Source organism: Ruditapes philippinarum, unplaced genomic scaffold (assembly GCF_026571515.1).
Source record: "Ruditapes philippinarum isolate M1 unplaced genomic scaffold, ASM2657151v2 ctg2836_1_1_1_1, whole genome shotgun sequence".
Lineage (NCBI taxonomy): Eukaryota > Metazoa > Mollusca > Bivalvia > Venerida > Veneridae > Ruditapes > Ruditapes philippinarum.
This window is the reverse complement of record NW_026863722.1, coordinates 48,553-67,321: the sequence shown is the minus strand read 5'-3', so window position 1 is coordinate 67,321 and position 18,769 is coordinate 48,553. Positions and strand designations below refer to the sequence as shown.

Below are 18,769 nucleotides of genomic sequence, written 5' to 3'. Positions count from 1 at the left end.
CTGGGGATAAGAAATGTGTTCTGAGACTTTGTGTGTTGAAAAATAATTAAAGCATAAATAGATAAAGCACTGCATTTATTATAGCTACATTTTATAGTAAGTACATATACTATATACATGTATAAACTAATTTCGCAATGTACAACATAAGCGCAAAATAATGATTCTCGCTTCAACTTATAACTATAGTTTCAATAAGCTCTACACTTACAGATTTCAAAATTAATAACTTAGCACTTGGTACTGATACATGTAACTGAAACTTTCTCTTTTGGTGATAATTTGTCATACGGGAACTGAGCAATTACATATGTTATTAAATGAAAATGCATGCACATAGATAATAATAAATAATGTAAATGACAGTGACATTTACAAATTATTAATTACAATGTCAATTAATTTATTTCCACGCATTTTATCTATGGCATGACAATAAATGTCGAGAAAAAAATATTAGTGCGTAAATATATGCATGTGTGAGCGTGCGTGTACGTGGGTGTCTTTAACATATATTTGAATTGAGTTACATTTTATTGTTTGAACAAGTCCTGATAATTTTTTTTTCAAAATCTTAACTGATTCGTTTTTATCAATTTAAACATTTTAACACCAATGGGCTAAACAATCAAGAGTCGTGTCCTTGTTTGGGCTACTACCCGAGTCCGCATCTAGCCATGTCACATCTTGTTCACTTGCGTTTAAAATGGATCTCGACTTTTCTTCGAAAGAATTATCAGCTCTTTGTGAACTTAGATACTTCTTGTTGTTAAAGTTTTTGTGGACTTCTGACGACATATGTGACTGCTGCTCGGCAACTGCACTTCTGTTTAGTTCATTCTCGTCCAGGCGAGATCTTGTCACGTGACTTTGAGCGACAGCGGGCATACTAGGAACGTAAGCTGATGAAATATTTGGTGACACAAAATGAAACATGTCAAAGACTGGTACATGTGTGTGCTGTAACATAGTGTTAGATAAACTCGTATAATCATATTCCGGACCTGTTCGTGTAGGCGTTGAGAAGAACGCTGTAGCAGAAGTCATGTTTGTCTCATAACGGCATGTTGTCGTCTGTTCGTGATTGTAGTTATAGATATTATCGTGTGCCAATGGTCTTGAAATATTGTTCAACATGCAAGGACTTGAAGATCTGAAATAATATAATAAATACCAATAATTACATTCCCTATAAAAAGACATTATATGCTTTGCACGACTTTGGGGTGGCTAACGCTCATAGTTATAGAAACGGCTATAATTCTTCTTATATGCAAATAATGTCAAATTATATCATCAATATACAGCTTGAAAAGTAAGCAGTACAACGTAGATGATTTAAAAGTACGTAAGATAACTTTTTCAGCTCATTTTATGTCATTTAATTACAAAAACAATATTGAAGAACATCGCAAAATGCAGCCAACCAATAACTGTATTCAATTTTCTAATGTAAACATTTTTAATTTGGAACAAGTCGATTTTTTTGTTTCCATCCCTATGGGTTGAATTGTAGAAACAAATAAATCCAAGACTTGCTTTATGTTACTTACACAGAATTTAAATCTGCTGTAGAATCATCTCTTGGAAGTCGTGTCTCTATAGGACTCGGCACTTGACAAGCAGACGACAATGCCGGAAGTTTTGGCGTTCCGAACATAATGCCACTATTACGATCGTCCTTACTCTGAAAGATTTGTTTGCGCATCCAGGCCATGTGATCTGCTTGACGCTGTCGTTTGACCTTTGATCTTCTATTTTGGAACCAAATCTGTAATACAAAATAAAGGTTTGTTGTACTGTTGTTGAATGGTGATGACCATCTATAGGTCAGAATTACTGCCCTGGTATGTAATTCTGATAATGTCTTAGTTCGTTACAATTCGTTCTTCATTGACTTATGTGAATCAAATAAAGTCAATATGATTGATAAATCAAATCAAATCATTTGATTGCTTTTAAGAGGTCAACTCAGTTGATTGGGAGGTCAGTCCAAAACATTTAAAAATTATATTACTCTATTAAAATGTTGAACGAACTTTAACTAATATATATTTACAACATATCGGGCAGTGAACTTATCTGTGCTGCTTATGGATATTTGTTTGTTTTGCATGTAAGATTGAAATATATTTCACTGAGTGAACAATAGATGCAATATTTTCACGAGTGGCGTAGCGAAAGTAGAATAGCTGGTGTTCACGAATGAAATATGGTTCAATCTTATATGTAAAACAAATACATTTTCTTTTTATTTCATGCTTAAGTGATTTTAAGTATATTTTACTGATTTTGCCACGTAACGTCGCGCATCCTCTTTATGACGTCATTACAGCATGACGTCATATCAAAAATTTTAAATAATTATATAGAGGATATTTGTTTAGTTCAGTGTAAGATCGTATTATATTTCACCGAGTGAGCACCAAAATGTATATTTCACGAGTGGCGCGGTCACGAGTGAAATATGAACTTTTGGTGTTCACAAGGTGAAATATATTTCGATCTTACACTAAAGTAAACGAATTTTCTTTTTATTGTATGCAAAGAAACGTTTAAAAAAGACATTAAACCTAATACTGAATGAAAAGCGCGCCAAAAAATACTACAACGTGACGTCTTTAACGACGTCACGTCATTAAGTTTGTACCCATTACTGTGCACGCTGGTATTTTACTGAAACAACGTAAGGGGCTTAAAGGGAGACACAGGCAAAATTTTCAACTCTTCGTTTTGAGTTTTTCATTCATCTTTCTGAAAATGTCCTCAAAATCAATAAACTAGACAGTCTTAGGAACAAACATTTTCTCCTTATAAAGATTAAAATGCTGGTTTCCTAACTTGAACCGCGTGGGTCAGGTTAGAGCGTTAAGATTTCACATAAGTTGCCACAGTGAACAATGGAAACATTAAAGAACATTTAATGAATGACTTTGACTTGTTTCAATTATTCAATATCCACAAAATCTGTCTGTCATTGTAACTTCCAAGGTTTGTTTAAGTCACATGGCTTGATTTAAAAAAAAACTCGGTGACTATGTCGGCGTTAAATTTCGTTCAATATATCTAGATATATTTACGCTTCAAACCCAAAATAAATAGAATTTAAACAGAAATTCAAGCCGGGACTTTGGAAAATGTCATTTTAGCCTGATTTAAGTACATTAAATCATTTTGATATTTTTGTCATTTACTTGCCTGAGTATCCCTTTAAATTCAAAACAGTGAAAATATCGAAGTGGTAATTTCACTGTTTCAAACAATGAAATTACCAGTTTAATATCACAGTGACTGATATATTTCTATAAACCACCGAAAAGCATGTAATAAAGTTCTGTTAAATTTTTCTATTTTTATATATATTTTATTTTTACATTTTAACATAATGTATAACGATATCGACTTTCTTTTTCCTCAAGAAGCAAAATTCATATAGCGGCATTTATTTTGCCTGATATTCCATTTAGTAATGATATTTTTTCATCTGCATTCAGATAAAGTCCGACAACATCGAAATTTATATTTGATAAATTTCTCTTTTGGTTTATCAGAATTTATTACATGCTTTTCGATGGTTTATAGAAATATATCAGTAAATTAAAACTGATCATTTCACTGCTTGAAGAAGCGAAAAGACGACATGGCGTAAATCAGCCACAATATGGTATTGCAACACTGAATATCAAGAATTTAAATGATCTGACACACATATTACTCTTAACAGCTGAGAGCTAACATAATCTGTCAAGTAGAGTAATCCGCTTTTTCTTATGTTTGCTTAAATTTCTTGTAACACTTGTAGCATTGCAACACCGCATTTTTTGGTCCAACGCGCTTTGGGGTTCAACCCCAAAGTGCATTACGCACTTTGGTGTCAAAGTTTGATCCCAAAGTTCTGTACAGGTACATATGCATTTTTTGACTTCAGATGAACGATAGCACTTTAGAATCATAAAAATTCAATTGATATGAACGAATTTACGTGATATTTAAGATTATATCTTGTAATTGATGCCAATTGTAAAACAAAGTAGGCGAAATGTATTAAGTTGGTTAACAATAGCAGACGATTGGTTATAAGATCTAACTATAGCTGCAATCTCATTGGTTCAAACAGAAGTCAACATAACGTTTTATAGATTCATATTCACTGGGTGTAGTATCATTTTCACTGGCTGAATTGGATCTTCCCAGTCTAAAATAGATTAAGACTCATATTCAATGACAATAATTATATCATAGACAAATAATAACGCGTAAAGAAGACAGTTAATTTCGCGTGCTTATTAAAATAAATTGTTCTTTATGGCATATTTTTCTCGATTAAAATATCATTACTTTACTGTTATAGTTAAATGTTACACCACAACGATGAGTATAATTTTAAATTACTTTTGTATGGGCAGCGTTTTCGTAGTTGTTGCATGCCTGACACGTCCGTTTTTTTTCCCTCGCTTCAACGTAACAGGCAAAAGTTGTACATATATCAAGTTATACTTTCTGTGATTCTTAAATTTTTTTATAGCCAATTGATATAATAAAACAAAAATTGACTAAGGTGCCATGGAATATGATGTGAAATTCACCGGCAGATGACATATTGACCGATGCGATAATTGTATAGTATTTAATGGTTGCAATTTATCAAAATTATGTTTTATATTCAATCATTTGCCTCATAGGATATTGGCCTTAAAGTAATAAGATATATTGATATGTATGATGTGTATTGTGTGTGATAATACATTACATTACATATTAATAAACTAGCGTTGTGTGCCGATAATTGTAGAGATTGCATGTCATACATATTTCCATTTAATAAAGATCAAGTTCCTTATACATGCTCTGTTCAGGACCCATCTTAAATTTGGATTTCTAGTTATATAAAACGGGGGTAACATTTCTTAATTGATTAATTGTAGTTCTTGCTATGTTGAATGTTGTAGAAAAGACTTGCATTGAAAGGACTTGGGCTGTGTCAATCTGCCCCTACTGGAAAAATGAAACATTTAAGATGGTCTCAAAGATGGATACCATATTTCAAGTATTCACCATGCTTAACAAGATCTTAAGTGAATAATTATTTAAATGAAATTCACGTCCAATTATGGCAGGAATTATTTTCAATCACGTATATTTTGCAATCTTCGGAAAAAAAAACATCTCGTCTTATTTAATGGCAGCGGTTTTGGTGGTGCATGAAACTGATACATTTTACACAACCTGAAGTATTACCAAAAATAACATGTGAGTTTATTCTGATACACAGTATAAACTGTCCCATACATCAAATTTTAGTCCTTTCAGTTTATTTTTCAGTCTCAGGACAGCGTCCAAAATAGCCACAAATTAAAAATAAGTCGTTGTGGAAATATTAGAGTTTATTTAAGAAGAGTTTAAATTTCCTTTTAGTAGTAGGGACTTTCATAAAATAGCATGACTGGTACCTGACAAACGTAAATATCATGAAAATTTACTGGATTGAAACCAAAATTTACTGTGAGGCATTAACTGATGTAAAAAAGGGTTGATGTAAACGTCATAAACTTTATTCACTTTATGAAAGTTTTATTTCTAACACTTACTTGTTTCAAGTCATCTAGATAGGAATTAAAATGCACGGAAATGACATTATTTGAAATTTATAACACCCCATCATATTTAATATGGGGGTTCAATATTGCACCAAACGTTGTCTAGAAAATGGCTGACAGAACAAGATTTTTTTCGAATTTGTAGGGATACATTCGCAACTTAAGTACTATAGTAGTTGGTTTTGTATCAATTTCAAGTACTAAAATTAAGCATCAAACTCATACTGAGTTTGTCTATCTGGACATATTGAGCGAGAGAGCATTATGCTTTGACGTTCTTGACATAATTATAAACTCAGAACAGTTTAATCTGTTCATAATAGATAGTAAAAAGTGCACCATCTTTAACACCTTCCTTGCAGCGATCTAGCTAGTATTTAGTCTATTAGAATCAATAGTCCAGTACCAAACGATGGTAGTATTTATTTTCATATCAGAAGAATAGCTTTACCTACAGATTGAATTGGCCATTCAGCATGTCCACATTTGAAGAAAGTCAGAACTGACATTGTCAGAAGTGTCATTGTAAATTCGACTTACCACAAAAAGAATACATCTTACACCAGTAATTTTCTTAATAGTTGTGTAAATATTTAATAACTTGTTTGACTTCAAAATATTTAATTTAATATATTTAATTATTCAATTATTTGCAATTTATAGTTTGATTTTAATGTGTATATATTTTTGTGTATATGTTTGTGTATATAGTTTATGAACATTTTTATGTATTGATTTGTGTACAACTTATTTGCGACTATGTTTCTGTATATAATTCATACATAATTTTTTTTATGTATTTTTGTATATGATTTCACTTAAAAGAAGATAATTAGATTGTACAACATTCATCTTGAATTAAAGAATGAACTACATGTACATAATCTAATTTTTGCTCTATTTAGCCTTCTAACACTTTTAATTTATTTTTTCCAAAAATCTTTACAGTACTTTATAATGAGAAATGGATTGTTTATAAAAACAACAGGCTTTCTGTGTCTAAGTGAGCTCTAGAAACACTCGACGTACCAACTATATTACAACAAGAGAGAAAAAGTCACATCCTGTTTTCCAGGTATTCAAGTAATTTGAGATATATATGCATTGTATGTACGAGGAACAAGTGAACATTTGGATTTGCATGCCAAAGTGAAACAGTGTCTGTTTGTTTGTTTTTTTTTATAAAAAAACGTTTTATAAAAACAAAATGCATGGATTAAATTGTTTGATTTTCGCCATTTTGGCGAAGTTTAGCTTTTCTCATGTTACATTTCCAAATGTTCTTGAAACAGATATAAAGAATTTACGTTCTAAGAGGGAAGGTAAGTTTAATTTTAGATCATGATAAAAAGTTTAGATCAATTTCAGGATTTTGATGTTGAAATTCTTTATAAACACAGGTGTATTTACTTATGATTATTTCAAACTCAAAGAGGATTGATCGAGCTGGAGAAAAGGTCAATGATATGACTTTTTATTTAGACATTTATTAACCTCATTTCCCCCAATCAATCTGTATAACGGTAAAAGTCTTTTCCGACCTTGATTATTCGAAAATGTAAAAGTACTTATACTCAGCTATGTAAAGCAATTGACAGAACAATATATATATTGGATATATAAATTTCTATTATCACGACTGATAGCTTTTTATGCCGAGTAGTTCTATTCACGTGTATTTTTATATCTGTGATTTATTGATCAACGCACCAGAAAATCAGTAATCAGTTTTAGAAAATTATGAATGACCGATGACCACTGCCAAGTATAAATGGTAATTCCTTTGTTATTTTGGACAAATTAAGACACGCTCGCATGTGTAGATCAAGCTCTTAAAAAAAAAGATTATGAAAAAGAATTTGTGACAAAAAAAAAATTTAAAACGAAAATTCGGAATTTTATGTTTGAATATTCGACCATTGGTCGAATATTCGAAAATTCGAAATATTTATTCCCATCCCTACTGAGAAACTTGTTGCTTTTATTACCAAAACTCACCAAGTTTTATAATTATTTTTTAATTATTAGAATAAGTGCCGAATTGAAAAGACAATCTAAAGATCTATGTGCACATGTTGAATTGAAATATATTGCATAGTACATATTGTTAGGTTAGGTCAGTTACGAGATTATTGTGTTACTTTGTTTAATCTTCGGATGATGACACATTTTCAATGCCATTTGTTGTTTGTAATGAACTATGTGGAGAAACTGGCTATTACTTACCAAATATTAGACGGTACGTAACTAAAAAACAAACACCTTAATCTTACGTTGGAGGTTAGCAACACTTATGTCTTTTTAAACTGGCGATTGACACTAATATAAAAACAAACAAAATATATTGTACACGTATCCATATGTTTTTCTTATCAATGGCTTTATTTCACATTTTATATTGATATGGCCTTTTTGTAACATAAGATCCTGAGACCTTTTATCATATAAAAGTATAGAACTTCTAGCTCCTTGTAAAGCATTCTGTCTTCCAACAGGGGCATAGATGGATACAAATGGGCTGAATTATAAGATTTTTATGTCGTGTAGAAATAAGTGTTATTCTATATGTAAAAACTGGCAATGTATGTATCAAGCCATAAAAATAACTTAAACGAAGAAGCTGCTAAAATTAATAATGTGATTCTCAAATGGAATGATGAACATAAATTTGAATTTGTTCTATTTAATAACGATTTGGTAGAGAAAGTGCCATAACCCGTTTCACAATATCAAACACAATATCAAACTTCTGTAGAGTTAGTTTTTAGAAGAAGTTAGTTTTTAGAAGAGACTGTTAGTTTAAATAGTACAGTATATTTGCTTAGTTTTAATAACATGTTATTTAAGTATTTTATAATTCGTGTTATTCTTAAGTCAACGGCCCAGTAATATTTGATAATACCCATATACCCTGAAGCATTCATGTTTTTTTTTCTTCTTCAATATTCATATCCTATACATTCATTTTCTTTATTAGTCATGTCCCTTACGATCATTTTTATGGTCATGTCATATAGATTTATTTTCTTACTTTTCTTTTACTGTACATTCATGTTCTTACATGATCACTGCATTTACAAATATTTCCTTTGTCACGTCCTGTACATATGTGCTCTTTCTTGAAATACCTTGCACATTATGTCATTTCATGGCCACGTCCCTCACAAACATGTCATCATATACATTTATGTTCTTAAGGTAGAACACCCCTAATGGGCACTATAAGGAACTGTAAAATTGACAACATAGAACATTTATATGCCTCAAATGTCACCTGTATGCAAAATTTAAACAAAATTTACCGTGTGGTTTATGAGTTATGGACATTTTTCTGAACTAAAGCTTTGCCATTAGAAGGTCTTTTTTCAGAAATGAGGAAACTCTAAATTATCTATAATATCATCATTATGAAAAATGTTTTCCTATTGCTCATTGTTAAGAAACAAATAATGACATTTAGGTAACAAATTAAACAAGCAAAATGATTGTTTTTAAACGAAATGTTTTGAATATGTATAAAAATGTAACCGTACCCCACCCACTTTTAACACTTTTTTGACCATTTCCCTGTGTAAAAAGCCTTATTTTAAATATCCCTTAAATTTTCCACAATGAGGGCTGTTTTCAAAGTTTGCCTAAATTTTCTTAAATGTATATTGGTTGATCTTGCAAAATATAAAATACTTTTACCGTGTAGTTTTTATTTTATTATACTTTGAAAATATCTGGTATAATATTTGCAATTAAATTTGGCATTATTTAGTAAATAAATACCTACAAAAATTATATAATTAAAATTAAACACTTTTTTCTTCCATTTGGTGTATGAAAGATTAATAATAAATGTAAAAAAGAAAAAAAAAAGAAAAAAAAAGATGCCCCTTCTGTGGTTTGAACCCACGCCCCTCAGTTTCAATACACTTTACAGTGATTCTAGCCTATTTGGATACTCTTCAAAGTGGAGATAGTGCATTAGGGGTGTACTACCTTAATTGAAATATAATGTACTTCCACGTTCTTACATGGTCACCTCCATTATAAACATGTACTTGGTGAAGTTCTGAATTTTGATGTTCTTACTTGATCTCCTCCCTTATAAACATATACTTTATCATGTCCTGTATATACATGTCCTCACTTATCACATCCTGTGTAATCATACACTCAATTATATCCATGTTCTGTATTTTCTGTATATTCGTTTTCTAGTCTACTAAATGAATTAAAATATTTTGATATGTTTAACCTTTCTTTTTGTTCTATAATAAACATGCAATTATCCGTTCACCCTGAGAGTATAGGGATTAACACACTTTATATCTATATATGGTATTCCATCAGATTTATTCATACAACCTTAAATGAATATTTATACAATATCAATAGTTATCTTTTTTAAAAGGATGGCAGTTGATTGACATAGACTGATTGTTAACAAAAACGCATTGCACATGTGTAGCAAATTCAATTAATATATACTATACAAAATATGTTCAGTATACACTGTCACATGGCTATAGAGGGTAAACATACACACGGATGCTGTTGTAAATACTACAATTTACTATTGAGAATGAAGGAAAACACACATCTTGCCCACATTAATTACTGATAAGTTCAAGTATCATATAACATTAGAAGTCCATTTCCAGGTTGCAATTAATCATCAATTAATATTTTTATTGCTTTTAAAAATATTGTAAATGCAGTTTAAACTACTGTTATGTCTTAAGATATCATGTGTTCATAGCAAAATATCTCTGTTAAAGCAACACACCTCCAGATTCATGCTTAGTTTCATGAACATTTTGGAAATGTATTTAAAAGTATAATATTGTGGAGTAACCAACAGTAAGCAATTTACACGTAATAGATATGGCACTTACAACCCACGTAAACTACTAAAAAGAGGTCAAAATATGCAAAAATAGACCGTACTGCGTTAGTGCAAATAGTGCAAAATAAGTCATTAATTGCACATAACATGCAAATTATTTCTTGAATCTTTATACTTTTCTTAATATCTTTGAACATTTTTTTCGAATCTGATTTATTGAAATATAATGGCTTTTCTGGAGGCAGGTGGATTAAAATTATAAAAGTTAAAGAAAAATAAAGGACCCATGATAAAGGCTATATTTTTTTACTCTTAAGGTTACATATGTTTCTACAAATGAAATGAAGCATGTGCTTGTAAATAAAAGGTGTGAAGAAGGGCAATTCGCAGGAAAATCACGGCTATATCTGTACGAAATGTTCTGCACGGAAATATACAAGTGTTTAACCATTTGCTTTTGGCACGGATTCTGGGCGGATTCCAGGCGGAAACGGGGCGGATTCTGGACGGACTTAGTGAATGAGTTAGGGCGGAATTTTTAAGGGGAATCTTGCAATTATTTTGTTCTTAGTATGTCAGTGAGAAACTCTTTCAATCTTTTATTTGTTTAAAATGTTTCTGATTTTTTGAATTACTATTTCTTTTATCGTTTCAGTTTTAAGTCTGAATTATGTTTTATTGCATATATTAAATATTAGCGATGCTAATGCATATTAAAAAAACAACTGTATAAGTATAGCAAAAACTTGATGTATATTTTTTAGAAATGAACCTTCATAACAGAGAAGATTATTTTGAAGAGTGTTTATAAAAATATACAAATAATTCTTGCGGATAATCTGAAATAAAAGCCAATGTATATATCACAGATAAATTCTAGAAATTATGTATTTTACATAGGGTGTAATTTCAGTTGAAATCTCTTCTTACGCAAAGTAAGAACAATTTTGTGAAACTTGATGTCAGAATGTGTTTTTTGGAAAACAACAAGTTTTAATATTTAATTCTGTATCAGATTTGCCATTTCTGCAATGCTCAGAAATAAAATTGTTTACAATTAAAAGGAAAAAAACTTTGCCTTTCATAATAATTATGTAAAATATTTTACAAAAAAAATATAAAACTCTTTTTGGACTGGTATAGATTTTGCATTTTTCCTGAAAAAGCATACTGACAGAACAGACTGTGTGCATATAGTAGCCACTTAAATCTGGTGTTTGTTTTATTTACTTTGTTTGGTAATGTTACTGGAGAGGGCTATTTGCTTTTGTTATCAGTGAAGTATACATAAGATGTCATCTTCAAGTGTATGTCTTTGACAACATGAGGAGAATACTAATGGACACATGATCACAAAAACATCTCCCATACCATACCTTGTCTCATATCTCAAATGTGCAACCACACCTTTTGTTTACTGTTTGTTTGAAAAAATTGTCAGAATCGTTGAAGCATATGTACTGCTCACTTTATGGGAGTGTGCTTGCTATTTGCGCTTATAGTCAAGTAGCAATTTTCATAGTACTTCAATGCTTACCAGTATATAGTATTCTATGGAAAAAAGAGAGAAATGTGCAGTTTTGTTTTACTTTACTGTGGTAATCCTTATAAAGTCTTGACTTGAACCCTTTACCTTAACTTGCTGGAACCGAAAGCCTTTGCCACCATTGTAGACTCAAGCCAGTACATGCATTTTACATCCATGCAGTTGTGGCCAAGCCTTATAGACCCTTTCATTTAAGACCGTATTCAAGTTGTCGCCCTTGGATGACGTCATTGGGGGATACGGTGGACAATACCGATACGATCAAGTACAATAATAGAGGGATATAAAGATCTTAATCCTTTCTCTTGTAAGTTTGGCAAATTGAAAATGCCTAATTTTGGGGAATTGAATAATATATTACATAAAAGGGATGGTGAAATGAATAAAAATGTTTACAATAATAAGGTTAACGATTTGTTTTAATAGTATATCTTATTGCTGGGTAATTACCATTTTCGTTTGATTCTTAATAATGAAAATATTACCAGGCAGTTAAATCGTACTAACTTGCCAATACCAGAGATAAAGATAATCTATATGCAATACCAAAAAGATATTTTGAGTTTCAAAAATGTAAGGATTCTGTTGTTTCGAAAAACGGCTGCGTAATATTTAACTTGCAAGATACTGGTTTATTAAAAATCATTTTGATTTAAGCATTACTAAGACAAAGAAAAACAACAATATAAATATATGTAATTTCAAAAATAATTTAACGGCATAAAAAGTAAAGATTCTTTTGAATGTACATGACTGTATACTAGTTGTGTTGGTAAAGTAATATTTTCAACTTGATACTTTTTAATTCATACTCTGCTTATCAAATGTTTAAAAAAAATCACAAAAAAAACAAGTTGTGAAACACGTTCACAGAAATTCGTTATTAACTGACTTATAATGTTAAGTATTTTGACTGTGCCCGTTTGTAGGACTCTGGATCGAATATCAAATCAGTAAGGAATGACAAATAAAGTCCCTAGGAGGATCCATAACAAATTCGGACCATAAATATTTTGACAACTAAAAAAAGTGACGTAATCTGATGTAATGTTATAACTCTAAAATGCTTCCTGGTGATTTATCACAGCCAATTGCCGCTTGTATATACAGCATATGCCCCTGTTAATATGGTCCGGCCCAGTGACGCTTATATATACACATGTATTTAGCTATGAAATAAGTTACTGGGAAAAGGTTTTTATTTTTATAACCATAAGAATATATTTTTAATATCAAAATTATCTTATGATCGTCATTTCCGAATCTAAAACTACCAAAGTCAATGCCACATGGTTTTCGTTCTTTCCGGAATATTTATAAAATTATATCATTCACTGGTTCTTTGAAATATTTTTATACGACATAATGAAAAAGAATCAGTAAGTATTGACAGAATGCATTCTGTTATTGTTTTGATAAAGCTTGAAAAACCATCATTGAAAGACATTGGCAAACTTATTTTCATGTTTGTCACAAATACGCCGGAATTTTGTAAATGACAGAAAATAACACAAAAAACGGCCATTTAAATTTTATGTTAGGCAATTTCAGTGTGTATGGGTGTTTATTAAATATTAAAATTTGATTTAGTTACTAGCTTTTTATCCTGGCATTAGAGAAAATCTAGATCTAATAAATATATTCACTTTGAAATTTCGCTGTTTCACTCCCTAGCGAGAATTAATCTCAATCTTTGTTTTTGTATTTTTTTTCTATTGTCTTGATATTGAATTTATGCATGCATGCATAAATTATTACATGCTATATTCATAATTAAACGATCAGTATTTACGAATTTAACTTTCAATAAGCTAACATTCTATGCGACCTGCATAGTTTTATTCCCCATTAACGTCACATCCGGTAAGGGAAGAAACTCTTCCCTGACTGCTATCGTTTAAATGAAAGGGTCTATACTGTTGGCTATAAAAAACTTACTTAAACTTTCATCTTGATGTCCACAAAATTGATAATGGAAATTTATGATAGTCCCAAAGTATAGAAGCCCATTAGAAATTCAGTATACTGAAGATTATTATTTCTGATCCCATTTCATTTCTTTATACTTCTGCTGTCAGTTTCTGGGGTAAATTTGTATGCTCATGCTACTATTTAATTTTCTTTTATTTCTTTGATATTTTCTTAATATAAATTTTGTTAAGTTTATGGCTGTTAATACGGAAGCATCTGTTACAGGTTTTACACCGAGAATGTAATGATTTCCTTCCAGCAATAAAAAGTGCAGGAAGTCTATCATTGGCAATTCACATTTTCTTCACTCACTCTGTATTTAGATTGTCAAATTCATGACTTTCTTCCTATTTATTTTTAAAAAAAGCATTGCGTTGCCACTTTGCTACATATTTCTGTACGTTATCAAAAATCAATAATGTTTGATTGAAGCAATAATTTGTACAGAATTTTCATATTAATGTTCTATGAAGTTTTGTAAAGAGAGAAAAAAATATATTTTGGAGCCCATGTTTTCTTCCCTTCAGATTTTTGATAAAATCATGAAACAGACTTTCCAGGTTTATAATGTACCTGGGTGATGTGCCAGGATTTTGTTTGTTATAAATGTGTATGTGCACGTTTTGTATAATACCTGTTTATATAAATATTCTGATGCGTGCACAAGTTGATCAGATTCTATCTTTAGTATCATAACATCTTGGTAAATCATTTCTGTATCAATTCTGTGATGTTTTGAAGGAATCTGTGTACAAATGGTTTTAACATTATAAATTTTCATACTTCTAAACACCCAATTTATATATTAAGTGAAAATTTATACAGATACTGTTGTAAGTAATTCCTCTAATTGAGAAAACATGTAGCTCCTTTCCTCCGCAAACCACTTTTATATAAAACAGATTTGTTTCTATTTAACAGTATTTTGAATTTGTAAAGAATTTGAAACAGATATTGAAAAGGATACACAAAAAGTCCAAATCCCACCAAATATATCATGAAAATTATATTTCTGTTCTTCTGTTGGAAATAAATAAGGTTTTCAAAGAACAGAGAAAGCTTTTTAAGTTTCCCAGTACTCAAACCGTAAAATATATGTTTATGTTATTTATCATGCTAATGAAATATATATATATATATAAAGTTTAAGTAAAGACTTGTTTAAACAATAGAAACTTGGATATAAACAAAAAGTAAAAAAAATGTTGCACGAAGAATGATCTAAATGTAAAAAAGATAAAATTTTATCTCTGTTATCCTGCTGATTTTCCTGTTGGCAGAAAAGATCCCCCATCATGTGATGAATGATTACAAGGTAGTAATAGTTTGAGAGTGTGTTATGAAATGGTCACCCTTGCTGTGTTAAAGGGTTTGTGCCAAATAAAATTGGAAACACTTTGAAATTAAGACCAAAAATAAGTCTTTTATCATGAAAAAACAAGTTTAGAGTACTGGATTAGCTAGTTTTGTGCAATTAAGGGAAGGGAACTTTACTGGTTATTGCCATGCTAATATCTATGTGTTGGTGCATAATTTAGATCTTGAAACATAAAATAAAGCAATAAAATTTGAATTTTAAGTAACAAAAAAGGCATGCCTCTGTTCACTAATAGAACACAAAGATAAAATAATAAATATTTAAAATTGTTAGAAAATTAGAAACAAAGGAGATATAATTTATTGATTTGAATAATGCAGATCATCGATTAAAATAAAATATAGATTTCATGAATTATATACAATTTAGTCTATTTTGTTGTATTTTTTCATTAACTATACATATTTGCAGTTTACTCTTATTAAATATTTCTAATGATTTAAACCTTGGCTCCCTAGCTTTATAAATATGCTTTTTATGAACGTGAAATAAAATAAGATAAAAGTTGATTAATTTTCAAGATCTGTTTGTTTATGACTGGCTAAAATTAGCTTACTTCGCCATGAATAGATCACCGAAACTTACCCTAAATGAAATCTAGTTTAATTATGTGTCCTAAATTCATCGGGAAACATATTGTTTTTGCCTTTGTTGCCTGTCTTTCCGTCCGTACGGTTGACTGTCCGTCCGCATTTAGCTTGTCCGCCATTCACAGGTTAAACTACTGATGGGATTTCAGCCAAACTTTACAGGAGTGATCAGTACCATTCCTTGTTGTGTACATTACCGGCACGTTGCGCTTCACTGCACAAAATGGCCGCCAGAGCTAAAATAGAATAATCTTGTCAAGCTTTCGTGTCCGGCCTTCACAGGTCAAACTTGACAGGAGTGATCAGTACCATCCCTAGTTGTGCACAATACCGGCAAGTTCAGCTTCGCTGCACAAAATGGTCGCCAGAGCTAAAAATAGAATAATCTTGTCAAGCTTTCACAGGTCAAACTACTGGTGGGATTTCAACCAAATTTACATGAGTGATCAGTACCATTCTTAATTGTGCACAATATCAGCTCGTTTTGCTTTGCTGTACAAAATGGCCGCCAGAGCAAAAAAATAGAAAAATCTTGTCCGGCCTTCAAAGGTCAAACTACTGCTGGGATTTCAACCAAACTGTACAGAAGTGATCAGTAACAGTCCTAGTTGTGCACAATACAGGCACAATTCGCTTCGTTGGACCAAGTGGCCGTCAGAGCTATAAATAGAAAAATCTTGTCCAGCCTTCACAGGTAAAGTACTGGTGGGATTTCAACCAAACTTTACAGGAGTAATCAGTACCATCCCTTATTATGCTCAAAACCGGCACGTTAAGTTTCGCTGCACAAAATGACGGTCAGAGCTTCAGAGCTATATATAGAAAAACTTGTCTGGCTTGCATGGGTCAAGCTACTGGTTGGATTTCAATGAAACTTCACATGATTGACCATCAAAAGTGATATCAATAAAACATTCTTTGGTCAAAATCACTGAACACTGAAATTACAGTCTTAAATAATACTTAGAGTGTTCTGTAGCAGGCGTAACTTTTTAAGATGTAAAATATTCTATTAATATGATCAGTTTTATCCATTGAGATGACTTAATAGATATCTTATTTAAAATAATATTAATTCAAGGCGGCTGCAAAGTGAAGAGAACATTGAATATTCTTATTCTTCATAATAGAAAAGGTTCTCTTCAAAGTTGATGTTCACTGGTGAACAGCTTCCGAATAATATTCTGTATATTGTTAAGTGTTTTGCAGGGTTGTCATTGAGAAAATGCTGTCGGCCAGAATGACTGTCTCTAATGCATTTATGGTGTGACCCAAAAAAAATATGATAAACAATATCAACAAGGAAATGCTTGGAAAAACCTTGGAAGAAACCCTTTGTTGTATCTGATAAAACAAGAAATGACAATCGGTCTGAGAGTCGAAACAAACTGTGGCGGACAAATTTTTATGACAGCCCTGGGTTTGAACATGCAAGTTTAAAAGTTTCATAGTACATTGCATGGCTGTATACAAAATACTGTATAGAACATTGCATGGCTGAATACAAAATACTGTATGGAAAAAACAGGTTTATCACAAAGGCGTACGGCCATGTCAATAGTGGTCAAATTGTCATAAAATAAACACCCCTTGATCTTCAACAACAACACCCGTTTTCTATATAATAAACATATAATTTTATGATAATTGATCATTATTGACATGGCAAATGTGCCGCACGCCCGTGGTTTGTCACAATTGTTTCTGAGACAGAAATGTCTGAAATTGAATTTCTAGTGTGCCTTTAAAAATCTTTTTTACCAAGAATTTACCATTTACTTTAGCATTATACTTATATATGTATTTGCTTGTGATTGTGTTGACGGAGTTTGTCTGAGAACTTCCTAGTATTTTATTGTATTGGTATTTGCTGTAGAGAGCCTTGCTGTGACCATTAGCATCATTGAGATATTCTGGATCATAGTTCCCAATAATGTGATTGACATTGTCCCAGCAACATGCTCATTATCAGACATTCTTGCTAATACCTATTAGTGATGGGAGAATGGCTGTGAAAAGCATTCAAAAATGAATTATTGTGCTGTTCTTTTTCTCCCCCTACTATTTCATTGTTATTGCTGAAGAGCTTGTTTTAATGGTATGATATACTGGGCTTTCTTATATGTAGAATATGTGTAATGGAATTGGATTTAATGGTTTAAAGGACCTAACTTCAGTATAACCCTTTGTGTGTCTCCAGGGTTGTTGCTCTCCAAAATATCCAAAGCGTTAGAAGTAGTTTTGTTTAACAGATATATACAGTTTCCCTTTCAATCCTGGGAATATAAATCTCATAATAATGCCCACAAGTATGATCAAGTTTTCCAGTTAGTTAGTGGTCTGAGAGAAATTGTGGGAAAAATCATCAGCCATTCTATCTGTGTGAAGCAAGAATTACTGCAAATAATTATAAACATTTGGAGCCACCAAATCACCGTTACAGCACCAGCGTTACTTGTGTTATCAGTTGTACAATTAGTAATGAGTGCCAGACAGTTTTACAGATCTTTCCGAGCCTCATTGCAGGATTAGCATCATCACTTTTTATCAACGTTAGATAGCTATAATTGATCTGTCAAAATGAGCAGTTATATACATTTACAAGACAGCATACCAGCACAACATCACTCCCTTATACGACAGAAAACATATTTGTTGTTTTCCATTTTATATACTATCTGGTCAAAGTTCTTAATATGTTCTCCAGTATCTCTACATATGTGTTTATCACCATACCTTGATTTCTGTCACTAATTAAGCAAGGATTGACAATTACATAAAATAGAGCTGTCATTTCTGGGTCTAATCAACTCACAAGTCAATATAACATGACATATCTGCTGCTTGCTG

The 18,769-nt window shown here is 31.3% G+C and overlaps 2 protein-coding genes across 3 annotated transcripts in view; both read left to right on the top strand.

The window, feature by feature from the left end:
• Window positions 1-18,769, top strand: part of LOC132723135 (uncharacterized) — a 150,005-nt gene that overhangs the window by 94,744 nt on the left and 36,492 nt on the right. The gene's annotated exons all lie outside the window — the stretch shown is intronic.
• LOC132723131 (uncharacterized) overlaps window positions 6,716-18,769 on the top strand; it is a 47,539-nt gene continuing 35,485 nt past the window's right edge. For both annotated transcript variants that reach the window (XM_060707804.1, XM_060707805.1), the window contains exon 1: window positions 6,716-6,919. In XM_060707804.1, coding sequence (XP_060563787.1) covers window positions 6,805-6,919 — 115 coding nt within the window. In that variant the 5' untranslated portion in view covers window positions 6,716-6,804. The remainder of the gene's footprint in view (window positions 6,920-18,769) is intronic.